General features: G+C 37.5%; 1 protein-coding gene across 1 annotated transcript in view; it reads left to right on the forward strand.

Annotated features, from left to right (window-relative positions):
- The window catches only part of BIRC6 (baculoviral IAP repeat containing 6), a 177,768-nt gene that overhangs the window by 107,106 nt on the left and 49,888 nt on the right, over nt 1-20,774 (forward strand). The window contains exons 59-65 of the mRNA XM_058802446.1: nt 255-422; nt 3,490-3,663; nt 7,762-7,958; nt 10,086-10,386; nt 13,045-13,262; nt 15,918-16,082; nt 18,017-18,185. Of these exons, the coding sequence (XP_058658429.1) occupies nt 255-422; nt 3,490-3,663; nt 7,762-7,958; nt 10,086-10,386; nt 13,045-13,262; nt 15,918-16,082; nt 18,017-18,185 (1,392 nt within the window). The remainder of the gene's footprint in view (nt 1-254; nt 423-3,489; nt 3,664-7,761; nt 7,959-10,085; nt 10,387-13,044; nt 13,263-15,917; nt 16,083-18,016; nt 18,186-20,774) is intronic.

Here is a 20,774-nt window from a genome sequence, read left to right on the forward strand (position 1 = left end):
TTTTTTTGCATGACATCATCTAGTTATGGTTTGGTTTATGTTTGGGGCTTAAGAGAATGCACAGTCTTTTCACTAAAAATACTGGGATTATATCTAAATATGTTTTATACAAAAATGTTTTTCTGGTATTTTATTAGCCAGTGAGGTAAAATTTGTATATTTTTCTATCATTGAAGGTTTTGAGTATGTTGTATCTTGGCAAACTGAAGGTATGAAATAATAGAACAACTTGAAATTTTTTACTTCTGTACCAGGTTTGAAATCTCAGTCAAAAAGAGCTGTTTCGTCCACCCCTCCACGCCCACCATCGAGACGAGGAAGAGTGATGGCAGATAAAGTTGGTACTTCTTCCTCAGGAGGAGAATCTTCCAGCAAGACCATTAGTGTTCCAGTCTTTCATCTGTACCATAAACTACTACCAGGTAACTTTAATAATACATTTTACATATCAAAATTATGGTCTTTTCAGTGGCTGATACATCATCAGGAAGTTTTTACAATGGTAATGGGCATTAGCATCTTGGAAGTGTGGAGCTGGTAAACAGCTTTCAACTGGAAATCATTGCAACATCAGCAACTGCAGCATTGTAGCATCATAGCAGCTCAAAAAAAAGTGGCAATTATATTGATCTCCCTTGAAGTTTAGTATCTTGTTCCTAAGAAAACTCTCAAAACACTTTCACTCACAAATGAAAGCAGGGTGGGTTTGAAAGTTGATATCATAGGTTTTCTTCCACATACAAGGCAGAACTGAACTGGTACCAATGCCCTATTACTCCAGGTTCTAAGTGGGCAACCATCTCGCATTGCTCTCTGAAGGGTTGATTTGCCAGTTCAGGAATATTCTTGAATTCCATAACATTTGTGTTTTAAAAACACAGCATATCCTGAGCAGTTGGTCATGTTCCATGTATATCAGATGTGGTATAGCAAGATTGGCAATCTCTCTTTTTCAAGAAGAAATTGTAGTGACTTAGATCAGGAATAAAAGACAGAACCATGAGTGAAACGCTTCATTATTATGCAGAACAGCTTCTTGTCCGGATCCAGCTAATGGAATTAAGGGGTTAACTTCTGATCAAAGTCATTTTCACTCAAAAATCCCTAAATTTGAGACTTACTATCCAATTACCAGCTTTGAGGCTATCCTCTGGCAATTATTAGCAGGATAGTATACTTGGATTAAAATATCTAAAATTGATGAGTGTCCTGGTTCAGGGCAAATTTGGGAGAGAACCCCCAAAGGGGCTCCTCTAGAAAAGCAGATTCAATTGGCCCCTCCCCCAGCTGGTTCTGAAAGAAATACCTCCTTGGAGAAAAGTGGAAAAAAACTGTTTATTAAACAATAAAACCTAAACAATATTAAACAATAAAAACCCTTGCTGCTCCAAAAGAGATGACAAACTGAGAAGTCCCCTCCCTGGGTTGCAGTTCCTCTCACTCAGTCTCTGATCAGTCCCTCCAGCACTGGAAATGCCGTGGCCCAGGCCCGGCCTGGTGGGCCACAGGTGTGGGCTGCTGGTGCTCTTCTGGTGTTCAGGCCAGAGCAGCTTTAAACAGATCCAAAGAAAAGGAAAAAAAAACCACAGTCCAGGGAACTTCTTGCCTCAGCTAGCTAAAACTAACTTAAACAAAGGAGAGCTCTGTCCTGCTGTCTGTCCATCTGCAGACAACACAGCCAGGAGCAGGAATGTGGAGGAGTGAGTGCAGTGTCTGAAAACAAACTATGCACTTCTTCTCTCCCCCCTTCACTCTTAGAACAAGTCTTAAAGGTGCAGAACTATTCTCCAGCATAAACAGAACAGACAATTGGGGATAAAAGCATCAGGGATAAAAGCATCATATAGTCAAGCGAGGACAATGAGCAGAACCTGGTGGGATGAGTCCAGTGATTGGTGTGCCATGATGGATGGTTACAGGCTCTTCTGGAGAGGGGGCAGATCAGGCACAGCATTGCCAGGCAAGGGAGGGGGTTGTCCCACTCTGCTCAGGGCCAGCCTCACCTTAGGTACTGGGGGCAGTTTAGGGTGACACAATATAAGAAGGACTTAAAGCTATTAACAATAGTTCAGAAGAGGGCAATGAAGAGAGTGAAAGGCCTTGAGGGGAAGCTGAATGAGGGATGCCTGAGGTCACTTGTTCAGCCTGGAGAAGAGGAGACTGAGGGGAGACCTCGTTGCAGTCAACTTTCTCATGAGGGAAGGAGGGGAGAGGCAGGCACAGATCTCTTTTCTAGTGACTGGTAACCAGTGACAGGACCCAAGAGAATGGCCTGAAGTTGTGTCAGGGGAGGTTTAGGTTGGATATTAGGAAAAGGATCTTCCCTCAGAGGGTGGTTGGGCACTGGATCAGCTCCCCAGGGAAGTGGTCACAGCCCCAATGGTGACCATCATCTTCTTGATGGTTCAAGAAGCACCTGGAAAGTGCTCTCAGGCACATGTTGTAACTCTTGGGGCTGTCCTGTGCAGGGCCAAGAGTTGGGCTTTGATCCTTGTGAGTCTCTTCCAACTCAAGATAATCTGTGATACTGCTGTTTTGGAGATGAGATCAAAACCCAGTGCCTATTTTCAGTATGTAGCTGGTAAATGTTGACTGTCTTGCAATGGTCATGTAAACCTTTCTTTATTTGTGATCTGGTCGTGTCTTGCAAGGCATTTTGAGTTTTTGCTTTTCTTAAAACGTAATCCTCAATTGAAGAAACAGATTGTTACTAAGGAACTTTTAGATGTTGTTTTACGTGATTAAGTGCAATCACGATGAAATGGACATGCTATTATATGATCCAACTCTAAAATACTTAATGTGTAAATCTACTTGTTTTCAGAAAAAATTTTTCAGCCTTCAGATTAGCTTGTAATTTCAGGCAAGAACATATTTGCAATCAACAAAGTGGCCAAAACTTGAATTAGAGTAATCAGTTTGGACTGTATTGCATGTGTATTTCAAGTCTACATTACTGTGGAGAAAAGTGATCCTGGCAGTGCCCTTCTTTTTTTTTTTTTCCTGTCTTGACACAGGAGTAGTGAGCTAGGCTTGGGATTAGTACGCCTGATAAAGAATTGCCAGTTTCTTTGTTTTCCACTTTTTTCAATACCACCTGTTTTACCTTCTGGTCGCAGACACCTCTCTGCTCCCACAGTTCAGTGGTGCTGCATAGGTGGTGTTTAATAGTGGGGGGCAGCCAGTACCCACTTAAAATGCACATCAAATTACAGCCTTAGCCATTTGTTAAATGTGCCAAGTGCTTGTGCTCTCAGCACGGGGCTGTCTTAGGGAATGCTGGCATAGGTCTATTTGATGATGGGCTCCAAACTGATGGGGCCCCTTTTCCCAAGAGAACAAATGGTAAAATTTAGGCCTTAGTTTGGAGCCAGATTATATTTAGTCTACTTGGCTTTTGTGGTGCAAGTAATGAACAGCACCTGGATATGTATGTAAAAGTAACCCAGTCAGAATTTTCCTCTCTGACTTGATGCCTTTGTTGTCTAGGTCAGCCATTACCAGCTGAAATGACACTTGCCCAGCTTCTGACTCTGCTGTATGACCGCAAACTCCCTCAAGGATACCGATCCATAGACTTGACAGTTAAACTTGGTTCCAAAGTAATCTCAGATCCAAGCTTATCAAAAACAGACTCATTTAAACGTCTTCACACAGAAAAAGGTGAGTGTTCTTACTTTTTTGATAAAAATGTTTTATCAAAAAATGTTTTTATTTTGGACAAAAACTATTTTGATTTTCTTGATAAGAAACAGCAGTTTTTTGTATTTTCCTGAGCTATTCTTTTCCAGATAAGAGCTAAACTTTGTGATAAAGTACTAATTCATTCCCTGCCTAAATTGTATCTATGAAATGCTCCAATATGGTTGCACTGGTTTCACTTTTCTTTTTTCATTGTAATATTGTATGTGATACAATTGTGATTGTATAGATACAATATATTTTATTTCTTGACATTTATATCAGTTCTCTCTAGTAATTAAGTCTAAGTGTTTGTGCTGGTAACCAGGGCAGCTGGAGGATTGTCCTGGGTCCCGACAGTACCTTAAAAAAGGTGTCATAACTCCAGTAATACAGGAGCTGTTTGAAACTATATGAGTTAGAGAAGCCTGTGAATTTTTTTTTATTGAGCTATCTTATGTACCAAATGCTGCTTTGAAGAAGGAGGTTTCTCTCAAGCCATCTAAGCAGATCTTATAACTCCAAATTTTAAAAGCATTTAACATTTTCTAATATGATGTATTTATTGATAATACTTCTGCCAATTGTTTGCTATCTGCTTGCTGGGGAAGGGGAAAGGAGAAGATCTATCTCAGGAGTCTGTTCTGAAATATTTTTATATCATTCCTTTAGGCAAGACTTAGAGAAATGGGACTTTGAAATTAAGCTAATTGTAATCTGCTGATTATCAGCCTGCTGACACTCATGGAATTCCAAAATTAATCATTCAGTTCTTTTCAGACAGAGGCTTGTTTTAAAACTTGTTCACTTGATAGTCTGTTTCTAGAAGAGATAAGAAACAGAAGAGTTGAAAAACAATTATCATTTTCTTGATATCTGGTCTGAAATAAGCACTTCGTGACTCTATGCAGTGCTTGGCTATACATATCTCTCACACTATTAAGAGATAGATGTTTTTTAAATAATACTTTGGTTTACTTATGCTCTTTATTTAAATTCTAAACATACAGTAAATATTTTACTATTTGAATAAAACTCAAATCATTAGAGAAGGTTCAGTTTATTAGTAAACTTATGTGAAGACATAAAGGTCCTCTGAACTTAACTTATTAAGTTATTGGGTACTTTTTTGTTTAAATTTGAGCTTGTCATTACAAATCCATTGATCTGCGGTGATATACAGCAAAATGTTAGTTATATTCACAATCACCACTCAGCAATAATGAAGGCCAGAGCTACTGCTTTTTCTTGCCTAGTGTGTAATATCTAGAGAAATCATTCTTACATTTCAGTGCTCCTTTACTTGCTACTTAAAGCAGACCGCAGGTTTTTTGACCCCTGGATAGATTTTTGACCTACTGGATAGATTTTATAGGTTCACATGGTGTCTCTAGTCCTACATTTCCTATTACTTGAGGAAGAGTGTCATTTATTAACATTTTTTTCTGCCTGCTTCAATGCTTTTTTTGAGATCAGCAGTTTTCCGCAGTGAAGTGCATGACTTCACTGAAAACTTGGAAAATGCTCCTGGAGGTGAAATGGTTTCAGTTGGATTATAAGAAAATTAACTAAAGCAAGGACTTGAAAAGCATACTTAAGTGTAACTCCTTGAGTGAATATTGAAGATGTTACTGTGTTTGCACTCACAATGAAAGGATCTTCCTGTAGCTTTACTCACTGAGAACTTACTTTTCAAGTGTCTTTTGCAGAGAAGCAGTTTTCCATGCTTTATCAATATCTCTGTGTTTGTATTTTCTTGTTGTCTTCCTTTGGGAAGGCTTACAGCTTTTTACACTGCAAAACAGAGGGGTGAGGTTTTTGGTCAAAATATTTGTTTTAAAACCATCATTATGAAGGATATCTAGCATTTCCTGCACTCTGATCAATTCATGCCACTGCAAGCAATTCAATTGCAAATCCTGTTCAGCCTAGTGAGGTGGAATCCTCCACATGTCTGGTGGAAGGCGGTTCCTTGCTGATACCAGCAAGTTTGTGACACCCTCACCCACTGTCTGGGGAGAAAAGGAGCATTTCCAAAGAGGTGTCAGCCTGTGTCCTTTAGAAGAGTGGACATCAAAGCTGTATGTACTGAAAGTGTTATGATTGGACATTTTCTTACAGGGATTATCCTGCTTTGAAAGTATCTGTGACCTTTTCTTAGTCTGTCTATGAAAGACTTCTTCAGACAGACAGACTTTTCATAGTCTTTGTTTTTGAAGTAGAATGAATTGATGTACATATTCCTACATGTCCTTGATTTAAGCTTATTAAATCTTACACTTTGATCATATTATTCCAAAGCAGAGTGATCCTCCCACAGTATATCAGTGATGTCCTTGTAACACGGTGCTTCTTGCATGTTTTAAAGTTGAGAATTAGGATGGGGAAAGACCTGCTGTTTCTTATTCCCTTTCAAATTAGAAAGAAACAGTTTTAAAAGGTGAAGTATCTGTTAAAAGATACAGTGTCTTCTGTTTAAATGTTTTTTCACAAGAATTTTGTTTTGGTAACTGCACAAGTTATTCATTAATGTGCTTCTGTGTTTTTACAAGTATATAGTAAATAATAGCATGTGTGCTATATATTTGGAGTATAACTGAGGATTATGATGAGTGTCAGAATGTTCACAGTGAAGAGATACTGAGACCACTTGCTCTCTCCTGCCTTTTCATGTGGCTGTATTGTAAAGACGTGGAGGACCCCTGCATTACATTGCTTAAAAATATAATCTGCAAAACAGATTTTTGGATTAAATATACAGAATATTCACTGAAATTGGCCTGTGGCAATTAGGAAAGAGGGCTGATGTTTAGCAATAAGGAATTGTGGTAGGGTTTTGTATATTCTGTATATACTTGTGTGTGTTAGTGCATAGAATGTTAATTTTTTGTCTATTGTACAAGATATTAGGGTGCTTAGTCATAAACTGGGAGGATGGAGGTTAGTAGAAAGTCAGAAATCCAGATCATGATCTTTTTTCATGAGGAAGAGTAGAATTAAATCTCATGGCTTTTGCAGAGGGTCTTTTTGACACCTCACAGAGAGGACATGTGAAAAGCAAAACAGGTTAAGATTCAAGGTTATCTTTCCTTTCTTCAGCTATAAACTCTTTATTGGAGAATAACAACCCTACATGTCTAGATGAAAGAGTGTTAAAAAATGTCATAACTCCAAAATTAGCAAAGTCTTGAAGGCATAGATCAAATTCTAATAAAATATGAAATTCTAATGTTAGCCATGTGTAAATAATGCTGAGTTTGACATGTATCTGCTGTCATTGGCAAAAGGCACTGTCAGGACCCAGGAAATTCCTCTGGCTGCCCTGGGTGATTCGAGACCCTGGCAAGGCTCAGAGACCTTGGCACGGAGTCAAAAACACCTGTGCCTTTGATTTTAGCCCATGAAAAAATTACCAACTTTGTGTGAAGTTTAAAAGCCACAAGAGTTTGAGTAGAATGATAGTTAATTTGTCACAGGGTGAAAAAGCAGAATTTTGGGGTTTTAGAATCGGGGTTCAAAAAGCAAAATGGAGGAATCTGGGTGTGTCCTGTCCTCCTTCTCCTTCTTCTTGTCTTCCATCTTCTGCTGTGATGGTGACACTTCTGGATTGGTTTAGAGTAGAGACAGACTGTCTAACATAGGTGATAGGTATTGGAAAATTATTGTAAATAAAGTACACGTAGTTCTTAGTATAAAAAGATAACACCGCCCTGAGGGCGGTCAGTGTGCCACAAACCGAGCTGCCAGGCAGATCTCAGCAGGTCAGAGAAAGAATGTAATAGATAAGGAAAAATAAACAACCTTGAAAAGCAGAACTGATGAATCTCAACGAATTCTTCAGTCGCGGGGCTGGGAAAAAAGACTTGTGATACCTCGGGTGTCATCTCAACCATAGAAACCTGAGAAGGTACCACTAACACATTTATTTTCTTTTGTTATTCTTGTATTCATTTCAGGTTCTTGGCTCAGTCTTTGCTTGAGAAGGAATCAGTACTTTTGAAAACCACTTTTAAATGAGGACAAAGAAATACAGACAGTGTTGATGATATATATTAATTTCTTTTATGTTTGTTTTTGTAGAGCATGCAGATTTACTGGGACCTTGCCCTGAAGATGAAGCCATCAGTCCTGGGGATGAGTGTATGGATGCAGTTCTAGATGAATCACTTCTTGAAACCTGTCCCATTCAGTCTCCACTGCAAGTTTTTGCTGGCATGGGTGGATTGGCTCTTATTGCAGAGAGACTCCCTATGCTTTATCCTGACGTAATTCAGCAAGTGAGTAGAAAAAAATAAGTGTCTGAAAACATGCTGAGAGTATTTTGTTTGTTTGTCTGAGGACCGTATTTTCCTTGTGTTTCCCTATAGTTCAGTTTAACTTCTCAGTTATTTGGGGAAGATACTTTAAAAGAGGCAAGTGGATAACTCCACAGCCCTGTCCAGCTGTACATGTGCTTCTCTGTCCATATCACAGACTGCCTGAGTAGCTGTGGCCTTGCTGGGACCAAGGCAAGCTGCTTCTGTTAGTTTAGTTACTGATGTACTGTGAAGGCATACTTGCTTATCACTTAGTTGTTCCTGCAAGTGTACCCTCATAGATGTTTTTATGGTTAAGTGAAATTCAGTTCTCAAAGATGATATAATTTTATTATTATAAATAACAGTATTATCTTAATTATATTAATATTAAGAAATAATAGATATTATTTGTATGCTTATATATATAATTCCTCTGGATGCACATTTTGAAAGTGTCAGTAGTGGCATTAGTGTGGAATTACTCCTTTGGCTGCTGTTTTAAGTACACACTGCTAAAAAGGGAAGAAATAACCTGTGAGTTATTCAGATTCTATTTGACAATATTTTTGAAACTTTTGGCTGATACTCCTAACAGGAAATAGTATTTATTCCCTTTGAAACTGAATTAATCATGAATTAAGGGTATCATACTAAGGATATGAATTAAGAATACATTATTCAGTATCTTGACTGTAAGATTATGGCAACCATAGGAACCCTGTAGTGAGACTGGATAATTAATATGCATCCTTTGTAAATAGTTCTACAAAGGCCTTAGAGGTCTAGTACCAATGCATTTCAAAAATTACAAGTTGAAGAAGTATTTACATACACAGTTACTGTTTTATGAATTCCAAGAGGGATAATGTGTACTCTGTATTGAAGAAAACTGATATGTGGAATTCTGCAAGACATGAAAAGTAAGTTATGACCATGAGAAACTTCATTCCTTTTTTCCTTTTTTTTCTATAGTCCTAGGAACTTACTGTCTTTTCACAATATCTTAGCTTGAGATATATGTTTAGATTCAAATACTGAATAAGAATTCTGCAAACCATAAAAAAAAATTAAATACAGTAATACCAAACAGACTGTTCAGCGTGAAAACTGATGATTTCTCCAGACCCTTAATTCTTTAATTTTATTTTAATATTTCTCCAAGTCACTGGAGAAATGTGAACATAATTGGAATAAATGCAGTAAAACATGACTCTGACTTTAAATTAGGAATTTGGTATTCTGGATAATTTCTGTAAAAGCTTTTCATATTCATCTATTCCAGTTTATATCAGTCTGGTAATAAAATTCTAAATAAGTATTAAAATTCTAAATATGATCAAATCAGTTTATCTGAATAGCATGAAAGCTTGACACTTCTGTGGTGTTTAATTATGAGAGGGACCTCAGTGTCATAATTTCATTTGAATTGTTTGATTGTGTCTTGGGGCACTGTACAGCTACTACCCCCTTAAACTGTGACTTTATAATGCTTGACTGCACTGTCCTCTGGTCATAGAACAGACTGTTCTGTTAGAGTAGAATAGTAATAAAGCCTTCCAAATCAATCAGAAGTTCAAAAGGTTCATTGCTACGAAAGGCTCATTGCTACAAGTTGCTACAAAACTGCTAAGATACCTGAAGTTATTCTTTGCTTTTAAAGGCAATGAAAATTATTAGTTTTTCTTCTTTTTGCAATTGTAACTAAAAACTAAATACTTGTGGTCACAGTGTTTAATGTTAAAAATAAAGGGCCATTTCTTATTTAACAGTATAGTACATAAATGAATATTTACCTCAGAGTAATTTGTGTGTCTTACACCTCTGTGTAAGCAGCACACTTTAACTGAGGATTTTAGGTTGCCAAAATACGTTTGCTTGCTTGTGTAGGCACAACTTTGTAGCACTGTATTGAAAATGCAACAAGTATGCCCTTTTAAGCCATTTGGCATGGTCCCTGTATCTGCAAATGGTGGAGTAATTCACATTACTTCTTTTTTGAGTCCTACATTAAGATTGCATGTCTTTTACATCCTTTGTAAAATAGAATTTTTGTTCAGGGCGTTTAACTGAATGACTGCTAAATTTTTGTTGTTTCTGTTGGTTAAGGTGAGCACTCCAGTGGTTACGTCAGCCACACAAGAAAAACAGAAGGACAGTGATCAGTTTGAATGGGTTACCATTGAACAATCAGGGGAATTGGTGTATGAAGCACCAGAAACAATTGCTGCAGAGCCTCCACCGATCAAGTCCACAGTCCAGACAATGTCTCCCATACCTGCACATTCTCTGGCTGCCTTTGGTTTATTTCTCCGTCTCCCAGGCTATGCTGAGGTGCTGCTAAAAGAACGGAAACATGCTCAGTGTCTGTTGAGATTGGTGTTGGGAGTTACAGATGATGGTGAAGGAAGTATGTGCTGTAATTATTACCTTTCTTTGTAGACCACAGATAGATCATTTTACTTTAATTTAATTGCACTGTATTTCTTTTATCAGGAAGTTAGCATTGGTTTGTGAAGCAGCATGTTGCAGGCATCTTTGATTAACTGTTGCCTCTAATAAATTCTCTCTGGCAAAATTTTATCACAATCATCAGTATTCAAAAGTTCTCATCTCATGTCAGAGTAATTGTAAAATAAGCACTGATAAAACCTACAATGACATTGTCAAGATAACTGCATTCAGACAGAATGTTCTAAGTAGCTGGAAATGCTCAACTAATTGTGCAAACATCCTATAATTCTGCAACCAAATGTAGAATAATGTGGATAAGAGCAAAGCTACAACAAATGTAGAGTAAACCATTGAATAATGTTTTAGAAAAGGAGAGTAAGATCTAAAGATTTTGGTGATTAAACTGCCTAAACAGAAGCTCTGCCTTGATGGTGTGAGTTCACAGGGAGAAATGGGATGTTCTTCAAAGAATAAACAGACAAGCCAGGAGAAAAATTTCTTATCAGTGTCTTTGCAAATGAGCCTGGAATTCTGCATGCAGTTAAAATATTTCTGTTTCTTACTGTTTTGAAAAACTGGAAGTGTGTCTGAAATGTGTTTTCATAGATTGAAGGCATTTGCTTTCACTGGGTGTTGTGTAGTGGTGCACTTGAGCAGTGTCAGGTTTACAGCTGCACTTGATGATCTCAGGGGTCTTTTTCAACCTGCAAAATTCTGTGATTATGACTTTGAAGAGTGCTGGTTTTTCTAGGCTGCAATCATCAGAAGTAAGTCTCTATTTAGCACTCTAAATAGGGTGGTAGAGTGGTGCAACATGGACCTTGTAAGACCAGCTGGAAAACCAAGCATCTCATGTGCTCTCCCTTCTGCTTGTCTTTTTATTTCACTGGTATTTAGGTGCAGGACAGTAGACGAGAATAAACTGGGCAATAAAAATTCAATCTAGCTGTTTACACTCACCTAATCTGAGTGGTAAATAACTGAAGAACTGTATGCAGTTTCTAGAGCAGTCTCAGTGCCTTGCTACTGCAGGCAATTTTGCTATCTTTTCTTTTTTTTTTAATAAAGAGACATTTAGAATTTGGGTTGCTTTCTTTTTTTGTAGTAGTGTAGGTGTGTGTGCAGCCACTGCTGCTATTGGAATACCATTCCAGAACATAATTTTCTTCATGGATGGGGTTGCTTTAATTTTCTGCCTACGTTTATTCGTATGCAGTTTGTGGCCAGCAGCTCTTATTTCTCCAGTGCATTTGTTGACAGGAATTACATTCCCTTGTAGCCTTAGTTTTAGCTGGAATAAACAGCCAATTTCTCTTTTCCCTTAGCCAAACATCTGAATTCAACTCTACAAAGTGTGGATTCAGTTGTACACAGTAATCCACATTAGTTTTCTGTATCAACTAGTAATAAACTTCCTTTTTTGTTAGAAATGCAGCTTTTCACACATGTAGAATCTCATTACTTTCTTGCATAATATGAAGAGCTGCAATTATAAATCTGTGGCTTATAGATTGCAGTTGTCTGCAAAGATAAGCTGTGCAAATGTTTTGATTTTCTCTTTTTTCATTTGGCTGTGCCTGCAGTTATGAAATTCTATCAGATAGGCTTATTTTCCAGAAGTTTTTGATTTTATTTATGAAGATCCCGGTCAGATGACTTTTGATTCCTTCTTGTTACTGTCTTTGCAAAGAGTACCAGACAGATGTGAATTTACACATGTGTATGTGTGTAGATACATGTACACACAAATATGGACATTTGTTTAAATCTCTTGATGATGATACAGCTGATAAACTCTTAAGAGGGAGAAAATAAAATATTTAAAATAGGAAGCAAACTTCTGGACAGAGTTGGCTATTTTAAAGTATTTTCACTGTTCAAAGCATCTCCAGTTGTCAGTTGTCTCTATATAAGCACTGGGGAAGGAATGTGAAATGTATTGTTAAATACAAGAAAAAAATTGAGACAGTTTCCCGTATCTCAGTGTGTTGCATTAATAGGTCGCTCCGTTATTTGAAATGTGGCTTTTAAAAGAAAACTTTTGCTCATAATGCAAAGGGGTTAAAAATTTTAAGGAATTGTAGTACAAAAATTCATACATGCAACTCATCTAATTAGAATTATGTTAGTATTTCACCATGGGTTCAACTTCAGTAGCAACTTGGTTTGTGTCAGTGCATTAATTCATAGTTTGGACACATGAATACAGAAGAGAATCCAACATATTATAAACTACTGCTGCTTGTCAGCTGAGCTGCTCTTAGCTGATCACATGCATTCTTTATCTTGCTGCATTTGCTAGGATTAAAAATATATATGTATTTTTAAAAATTAGTCCAAACCAGTTTTCTCCCTGGAAATGGCAAATCAAATTTTTAAAATTTGATGCTTTTCCAAATCTATGAGTAAAATAAAGAAACATTCTTTCCTCTACACTCTCCTCATAATGAATTTTTTCTTGGAAGAGGAACATAGTAATGGATAGCTTTACTGTATGTGAATGCTCGAGTCCTTAGTAGATTTCTGTATGTTCATAAAGTATTGCAGAGATTAATAGGCTTTATTGAACTATTGAAAGAAAACATGGGTTTGATGTTTTCCTTCTCCAACCTAGGTCATATCCTGCAGTCTCCTTCAGCGAACGTGCTCCCGACGCTGCCGTTCCACGTGTTGCGCAGTCTGTTCAGCAGCACCCCGCTGACCACCGATGACGGAGTGCTGCTCCGGAGGATGGCGCTGGAGATCGGCGCCATCCATCTCATCCTGGCTTGTCTCTCTGCCCTGAGCCACCACGCACCTCGAGTGCCCAACTCCAGTCCCAACCAGGCAGAGGTAAGCTTACCAGCACAGCAGGTACCAGCCACAAGTACTAAGAGTCTTAATTAAAAAAAGAAAATCATCTCATCGCTTTCATTGTAGCCTCATTTTTGCAGACTTTAAAAATAATTGTGAAGTACTTGATTAGGTAATTGTCCCTGCGTGTTGCAAACAAACATAGTAATCATAAAAGTAGAGAATGAAGGCTTGTCTTGAGGCATTAAGGTGTAATCAGTTTCTTTCACAAGACCTTATTTTTCAGGGCAGGAAAGGCATAATGGTCAATGGTTGGTGGTTCCTTAATACCCATTAGATAGCATGACCTCATTACCTTGTTTAGCATTCATCATCTTGTCACAGACACATTTTATGAAAAATCCTTTTGCTAGATGTTCTTTTCCTGAGAAAAAAAAAGCTGAGAGGCCTCAGGAACAAAATGTAAGCAATAATTGTCTGCTGCTGTGGAATGCAACAGGTGCATCTTTGATTGGTCTCATGTGGTTGTTTTTAATTAATGGCCAGTCACATTCCAGCTGTCTCAGACTGTCTGGTCAGTCACAAGATTTTATTTCCATTCCTTTCCTTTCAAGCCTTCTGATGAAATCTTTTCTTCTACTCTTCTAGTATAGTTTTAATATAATATATACTTCATAAAATAATAAATGAGCCTTCTGAAACATGGAGTCAAGATTCTTGTCTCTTCCCTCATCCTGGGACCCCTGTGAACACCACCACAATCATCTAAACTCCTGGTTACAAATTATTACCTTTCAAATGCTTCACAAATATAAATGAGTTGTGAAAATTAATGAAATAATGCAGTGATTTTTGTTACAATCTTCGTACTAACATTTAAATGAGATCTAAAGACAAAAATTTTCCATCATATTCAAGATCACAAATTAATCTCGAAAATTTGACTTTTTTCAAGGCATTTCCCATGTTATACCACCCTCTATTCAGAATATGTATATTCTGATTTTAGGACTGTAAGTTACTATTTCTGCATAATGTACCAATTATCTGTAAAAGTATTAAAAAAACCCACATTAATGACTTCCCCTCTTTAGCATTGTTTTGGTAGAGGCTTGCATGAAACAGTGGTGGCTTAATATGGATTAGTACTTGCAAAATATAGGGCTGTCCATATTTTAGCAGCTCTGATACTGATGAAGGGTTGAGCAAGCAAGAGATGAAGCTGTGCCTGAGAATAATTCACCTTAATGGCTAATCAAATTCAAGGGGAAGCTGAGAGATTCTACTTCTAATGGAGTATCAGGCTGCTGACACATTAACACCTTAGCATTTTTGCATGTTTGGAGGGAAAGGGCAACCATTAATTCTTATTTCTGCTTCAGTACTACCATGACCCTTTCAATAGCTTGCTTTCTCATAATTCATATCTATCAAGTGATAGATGGTAACTTGAATCTAGGGATCCATCAGGCCTGCACTGAGACTTGTATTTCTGGGGCCAGGCTCTCCCTTAAGTGCTTTAATTCAGTGCTCATGACAGTCCTCTTGAGTGTTAAAGGCACCACGTGTTCATGAGTAATGTCTATGTGAAAATAACCACACAGCTCTTTCATCACCAAGACACATTGCATTCCCAGTGTAAAAGATTATCCAAGACTGCCAGTATGATACTTCACAGGTGATAATTTCTTTTACTATTGCAGTCTGTTGATATATAATTTCTTTTCTTTCATACACAATCTTTAATAAAGTCACTGAAGAAGAAGTGAACAGAAAATGAAACTTTTTGGAGCCATAAAACAAATGCTGCATGGTGTGGTTTCCAGCTAATTGTGACCAAGTAATGAAAGCAGCAAGTTACTTGTTTAGGATGCTAAATATGCAAATAGGAAAACATCAGTTAAAAATTGCTGATCAGAGTTTTTTCTGCATCCTTTTCACCAATGACCTGCTAAAATTAAAAAATTATTGTAAATACTTCCACGCTACTTCATGAGGGTAAGCATTGTAATATTGGAGTTATGTTACTAAAATCACTGAGGCAGACCATTGGTCAAAACTGTTTTAGCTGTTACCAAGCACTGTTGGAAAAATGTGCTCTTAGAAAATTTTAAGGAAGACTGACTTCCTTGCTCTTAGGGAGGAGGTAATTTGTATTTTAGTGACACGGAGATCATGTGTCAGAGCTATATGTGTAACTTACTCCTCTTGTTTTGGAGCATTTATTCAAAATCAGTAAATACTTGAGCATCTTAACATTTCAGTTCTGGTCTCTTGATAACATTTCCACTCCCATCCCCTTCATCTCATTGTGTTATTAGGCTTGATTAAGTTCTAAACAGCAATAATTACAGAGCTGTGATGTTTAGAATGATATTGATTAAGTAGCATTCTAATACTTCTCATCATTTAAGTAGTGCTAGTATCTTAAAAGAGAATAATAAAGGGCTTACAGTACTGGTCAAATGGAAGAACTACTTTCAACAGTCTACTGCTGACCTTTACCAGAGCTCCATATGTGTGGCAGTCTTTCCTATGGAAAGCTTTGATTTTTACTGGATCCTGATGATATCTTTAGAAAGTTAATAAACTAGGATTACATTCTTTTGCATAGCAAAAGCTTTTTAAAGATAGCGTGACTAAGATTAAATCATTAAATAATTGTGATTTTTTTTTTTTTTTTTTTTACTTTAGCCACAGGTGTCAAGTACACACAATACTGCATCAACAGAAGAGCAGCAGTTGTACTGGGCTAAGGGTACAGGATTTGGAACAGGCTCTACAGCTTCAGGATGGGATGTTGAACAAGCCTTGACTAAGCAAAGACTAGAAGAAGAGCATGTGACCTGCCTTCTACAGGTGTGTCATTATAAATTATAATTAATGAGAGGCACTTAAAGCATGGATAATAAAACTGGAGTTTTTTCAGTCACAGATTAGAGTAATTACAATATTTTGGGCAAAAATTATTTGCAAACAACTGTCTTATTGGAAAATTATATAGATCATATTTTGAGCAAGGCTATTTTCAGATGTCACCAGGCTGCTGCATAGAAGACCTGGGTATGAGTTCTGAAGAGAAAGTGGATGAGGAGGTGTTCCAGTGCTTTCATCTTGAGCTGTCACACACCTCTGTCAAGAGCACTGCACACAGTCAAAACTAAAGACTGTCCATTGAAGGAGAAGGATATGGCAGTAGGCATTTTGTTTTGTGTGCCAGACAGTGTTACCTATATAATTACTTGCATACTTTTCACTCTGCTTTAAGGAAGTGCTCATAGTTGATATTGGTGTCCATGAATGTGTTATGCCAATATAACAAAATCTCACTCGTACATATTAGGAAATCTTGAGTATGTCAATTACATGACAAAAGTAGTTCTTCAATAAACATCTAGATCTTAGTAAAATTTTGATGTCTTCTAATACCTAAGGAGAAGAAGATCGTGCATAATCAGGCTTTTCAGTCCATTATGAAATCCAGCCAGTTCCTGTTATCTTGGATGTGTAGGGAGTATGAGATTGTATCTAGTCATCAGAAGTTTAATTCAGTTGAAAAGCATTAGCTAACCTGCTGGGCTTAGAGTAAGAAGGAGTTGAAACTTTGAAAATGCCCACACCCCGATGAAGATACCATTTTGATGATCAGTTGTTTTAGACACTATAGATTACATGGCACAATCATCATATCCCTTGTAAAAGTACAAGTAAAATCTGAAAATATTTTTCTATGCAAGAAAGAGGAAAATTGCCTAAATTGCTGTCAGCAAAGCTTCCACGCAGTACTCTGTATTCTGCCAGGGAGAGGTTTCACTATCAATGTGATAAGTCATGAAGTAAGGAGGCATTTGCTGAGGGCACCCAGCAGGTGAAGGAAGTAGCATTTTTGCTGAAAATGTCAGTCAGTTGTACAGCAGACTTTCCTTAGTCCCTACTCTAGAAAGGTTTAGAGAAATTCTGTTGTACAGAGTGATAATGAGATGCTGCAGCAAAATGCCATGGGTAAGGGGGTTAAAACAAACCCCCAGGGTGAATGAAAGAAAAGAGGCTGAAAAGGTGAATAGAGTCCCTGGGAATTCAAGCTATACAGCCTGTTAGCCTCATAGTTACTTAGTTTGAGAGTACAGCTGCACAAATCAGAGCTATGGAAACACTTAAATCTACAACATCCAGTAAGGGCCTGTGAACTCAGCCACAGCTACCCTTGGGGCAGGCAGGTGTGCAGTCAAGAGGTGCCTTCCCACCATTGCCAAGGGGAAGGCTGCTCTTTGTTTACTCAGGTAAGAGCTGTGCTCATGAGTAGTTGTTCCTCCAGGTAACTGTTGTGCTCACCATAACTTATTGTTCCATCTGTAAACCCTGAAGTCCCATCCCAAAGGAAGTTACAAAAATACCTGAAGCATTTGCAGTTGAAAAAAAGAAAAGTCCTACTGCTAGTTGGTGTACTTGGTGTTCTAAAGTGAAAGGGACTGGTCAGCTGCAGGTCTCAGTGGTCTGAGCTGGCAAACTCTTGCTTTGAGGAACTTCAGCAGGTTTGTCAAAATTCATATTAGTTGATCTCCTAAAATAATTCTGAATTATAGCAGTTACTTAATTTTATCATTAGCCAAAGTTTGAATAATCTAATAACTGTATAGAAATTCTTCTAAAACCTCTTTGGGCCTGCTGAAATAAATACCAGAACTGAATTTGCAAAGCAGTTAATGAAGTGTTAGGGCATGTATCTTAAGGAAATTCAAAGTTCTTTTGATTGAAATAAACCAGTTTTGCATAAATACTTTGGTGTATTTCAGGTTCTTGCCAGTTACATAAATCCTGCAGGGAGTACATCAAATGAAGAGACACAAACGAGCCATGAGGGGAGAGGCCAAAACAGCAGCGCTCTTCCCTCCATCCTCCTGGAGCTGCTCAGTCAGTCCTGCCTCATCCCAGCCATGTCCTCGTACCTCCGCAACGACTCAGGTAACCTGTCCCTGCCTCCTTCCAAACCAAAGCTGCCTTACTTCTGCCTGATCAGCTTTTGCAGAAACAACAGATGGTTCTTGTTTCAGTACGCTTGTCAGTTCAGAGTTTTACTAATGGAGCGTTCACTTGAGCCTTAGAAAACAAAATAAAACAGAATCATCAGACAGAATCTTGTTGAAATGCTCACATTTGTTGCCATATCCCTTTAAATTTGAAGTTCAGTTCTTCAGCTGTTAAAACTATCAGGAAAATTGTGTTTTCTTCTGAAAAGTTTGCATGTTAGTTCTTCTACAAAAGATACACAGTGGAAAGGAGTACTTCATACAACACCACGAAACGTAGTGTGGAGAAAAATGTCAATTTTAAAGAAAATTGAGGAAATGCATACCTAAATTTGGTCAATGTTGCACACAGGGCAATTCTACTTCAATCAAAGCTTTTTTCCTTTATTTAGGAAGTACAAAAATAAGCCCTCTTATCAGAACTGTAGAATATTTCAAATATATGAGAACAATTAAATTGTTGAGCTTTTTAAAGCAAAAGCAAATGAGTTCTATGAGTTCATCAAATTTCAGCTTATAATTTTAAAACCAAGATGCTCTGAGAGTTTTCATCTGGTAAGTTGTACCTGGCTGGGGAAACCATTTCAGTTTTACAAGGTAGTGTGAAGCAGTATGAATTAAGCAAGTGCCTGTGCGGAACTAAGGACAAAATCAGCAGACTGGGTTTGTGATTTATGTTTAGTCTCACTAGATGACAGGCTTTAGTATGGAGATGAGCCTTAGGTTGGATTTTTATTAAGTTACTTTTTTTATAAAGATGGATTTAATCCTTAAGTATCTGGAGGAGTTGTTGCAAATGTGAGTAATTTGATTTTGGAGCTTATTTTGCCTGCCCTATTTTTGGAGCAACTGATTAATGTCTTTGTCACATTACTGCAGTTCTTTGGGATGCCAGTTGGAGGGTGTGGTGATGTTAATTCATGGAACAATGTTATAGCTCCTTGAATTACAGCATACATTTTATGTTAGAAGTTAAAGGCATCTTAATCCCTATCTTAAGTATTTGCAAAGCTACACTTAGAACTAAAACAAGAATGTGACTCTTTAAATTTGTACTAACTAGGGCATTGCATAATCTTGTGTGATGGAATGGAACTAGTTCAAAAAGTCTGCTGGGGTCTTACAGTGACAATGAAAATATGAAGATCTTTCACTTGCTAGTCTGCAGATGGACACCTCACCCTAATTTTGCAATGAATTTGTTGGTTCTGTTTGGCACATACTGCAATGAGGAAAATGAGCTAATGATAGACCAAGCTTGTTATTGCAGTTGAAAATACAATGTAAAACGATCAAGGAAATGATAAAGTAAAAGAATAAAGTATTCTTTCTAACAGATACTCATCAATTCTTCTTTGTTGAGGAAAATGAAGAGTCATTGAAAGGCCTGGCAAAAATGCCATGTTATCTAAAGGATGAAGCAGCTGATCCTGAGTTACAGATGAATCACAGCTGCTGAAATTGCTATTTCCTGTTTTCAATAGAAGAATGTATCTGTCTGTGTAAGTCACCTTTAACTGGGAGAGAACAGTCAGATACTGATAGAATAGATGAGATATGTGGCTGGTGGCGAGAAGATCAGACTAGTTTGGCTTTCGTGAACCATTTGTTTTCTCATCCTACAGAGAAGAGGCAAAGTTTTGGTGAAACACTTATTTTAGGTATGTCTTCCATTGCTGAGCTACTGTTGTTTGTGGTTGGCAGGTGGTGTTGAAATGCCTGTGCATTAACAATTGGGAAAGAGTGAGCAATATAGCAATTAAACTGTATTAAAGCAAAGCAAAACTTTGCTTTTCAGAGAAAAAAATGAAAGCTACTCTTCCGTTTACAAGTTACGAAGAATGGGGTTCTTTCTGTTGAAGTTTAGAATGGTGAAATCTAAAGGGTTGTTATCCTTTGATTGATCAAAGTAATATGAATGTTTCCTGCTGTATTTGTTCAAAAGTCTATAAAACACTATAATTAACAATGCTCTCCTGGATTTAAAAGTAATAACTTTGCAGGCTTGCAACAGTCAGGCTCGTCTTTGGAAGCACAGTAGGGTAGCAGTATGAAAGGGAAATGTGCAAAAAGGATGACTTCTGGAAAGAATGTCTTCTTTTTGTCAATTTGTGAGCCAGATGCATTTAGTTGGGAAGGAACCCCTGAAAACAGTTTGTCTTAGTGATAACAAGGCATAATTCCAGTGCAGTAATTACTGTTGAGTTGAAAGGAAGGCAGATAATTTTCACATTAATGAGTGCAAGTTGCACGTGATGCTGGGGCTTTCAGTGTCACTGACACTGAGTGTCAGCAGACATAGCTAACACAAGAGATGCAGGTTGAGAAGCTCTGAAGCTGTGACAGGTTCTGGTACAATGCTTGTGGGACTGAAAAATTCCCTTAATGCATTGATGATTCAAACATTTCAAATAAGGAGATGACTTTTTTATTATTACTACTATTTTTATTTTCTTTTTTAGAATCTTGAAGACCAGTGCAATTTAGTAGAACAGATTTGAGTTTTTCCTGATAGAGCTTTATC

This window comes from Ammospiza caudacuta, chromosome 3, assembly GCF_027887145.1.
Source record: "Ammospiza caudacuta isolate bAmmCau1 chromosome 3, bAmmCau1.pri, whole genome shotgun sequence".
Classification (NCBI taxonomy): domain Eukaryota; kingdom Metazoa; phylum Chordata; class Aves; order Passeriformes; family Passerellidae; genus Ammospiza; species Ammospiza caudacuta.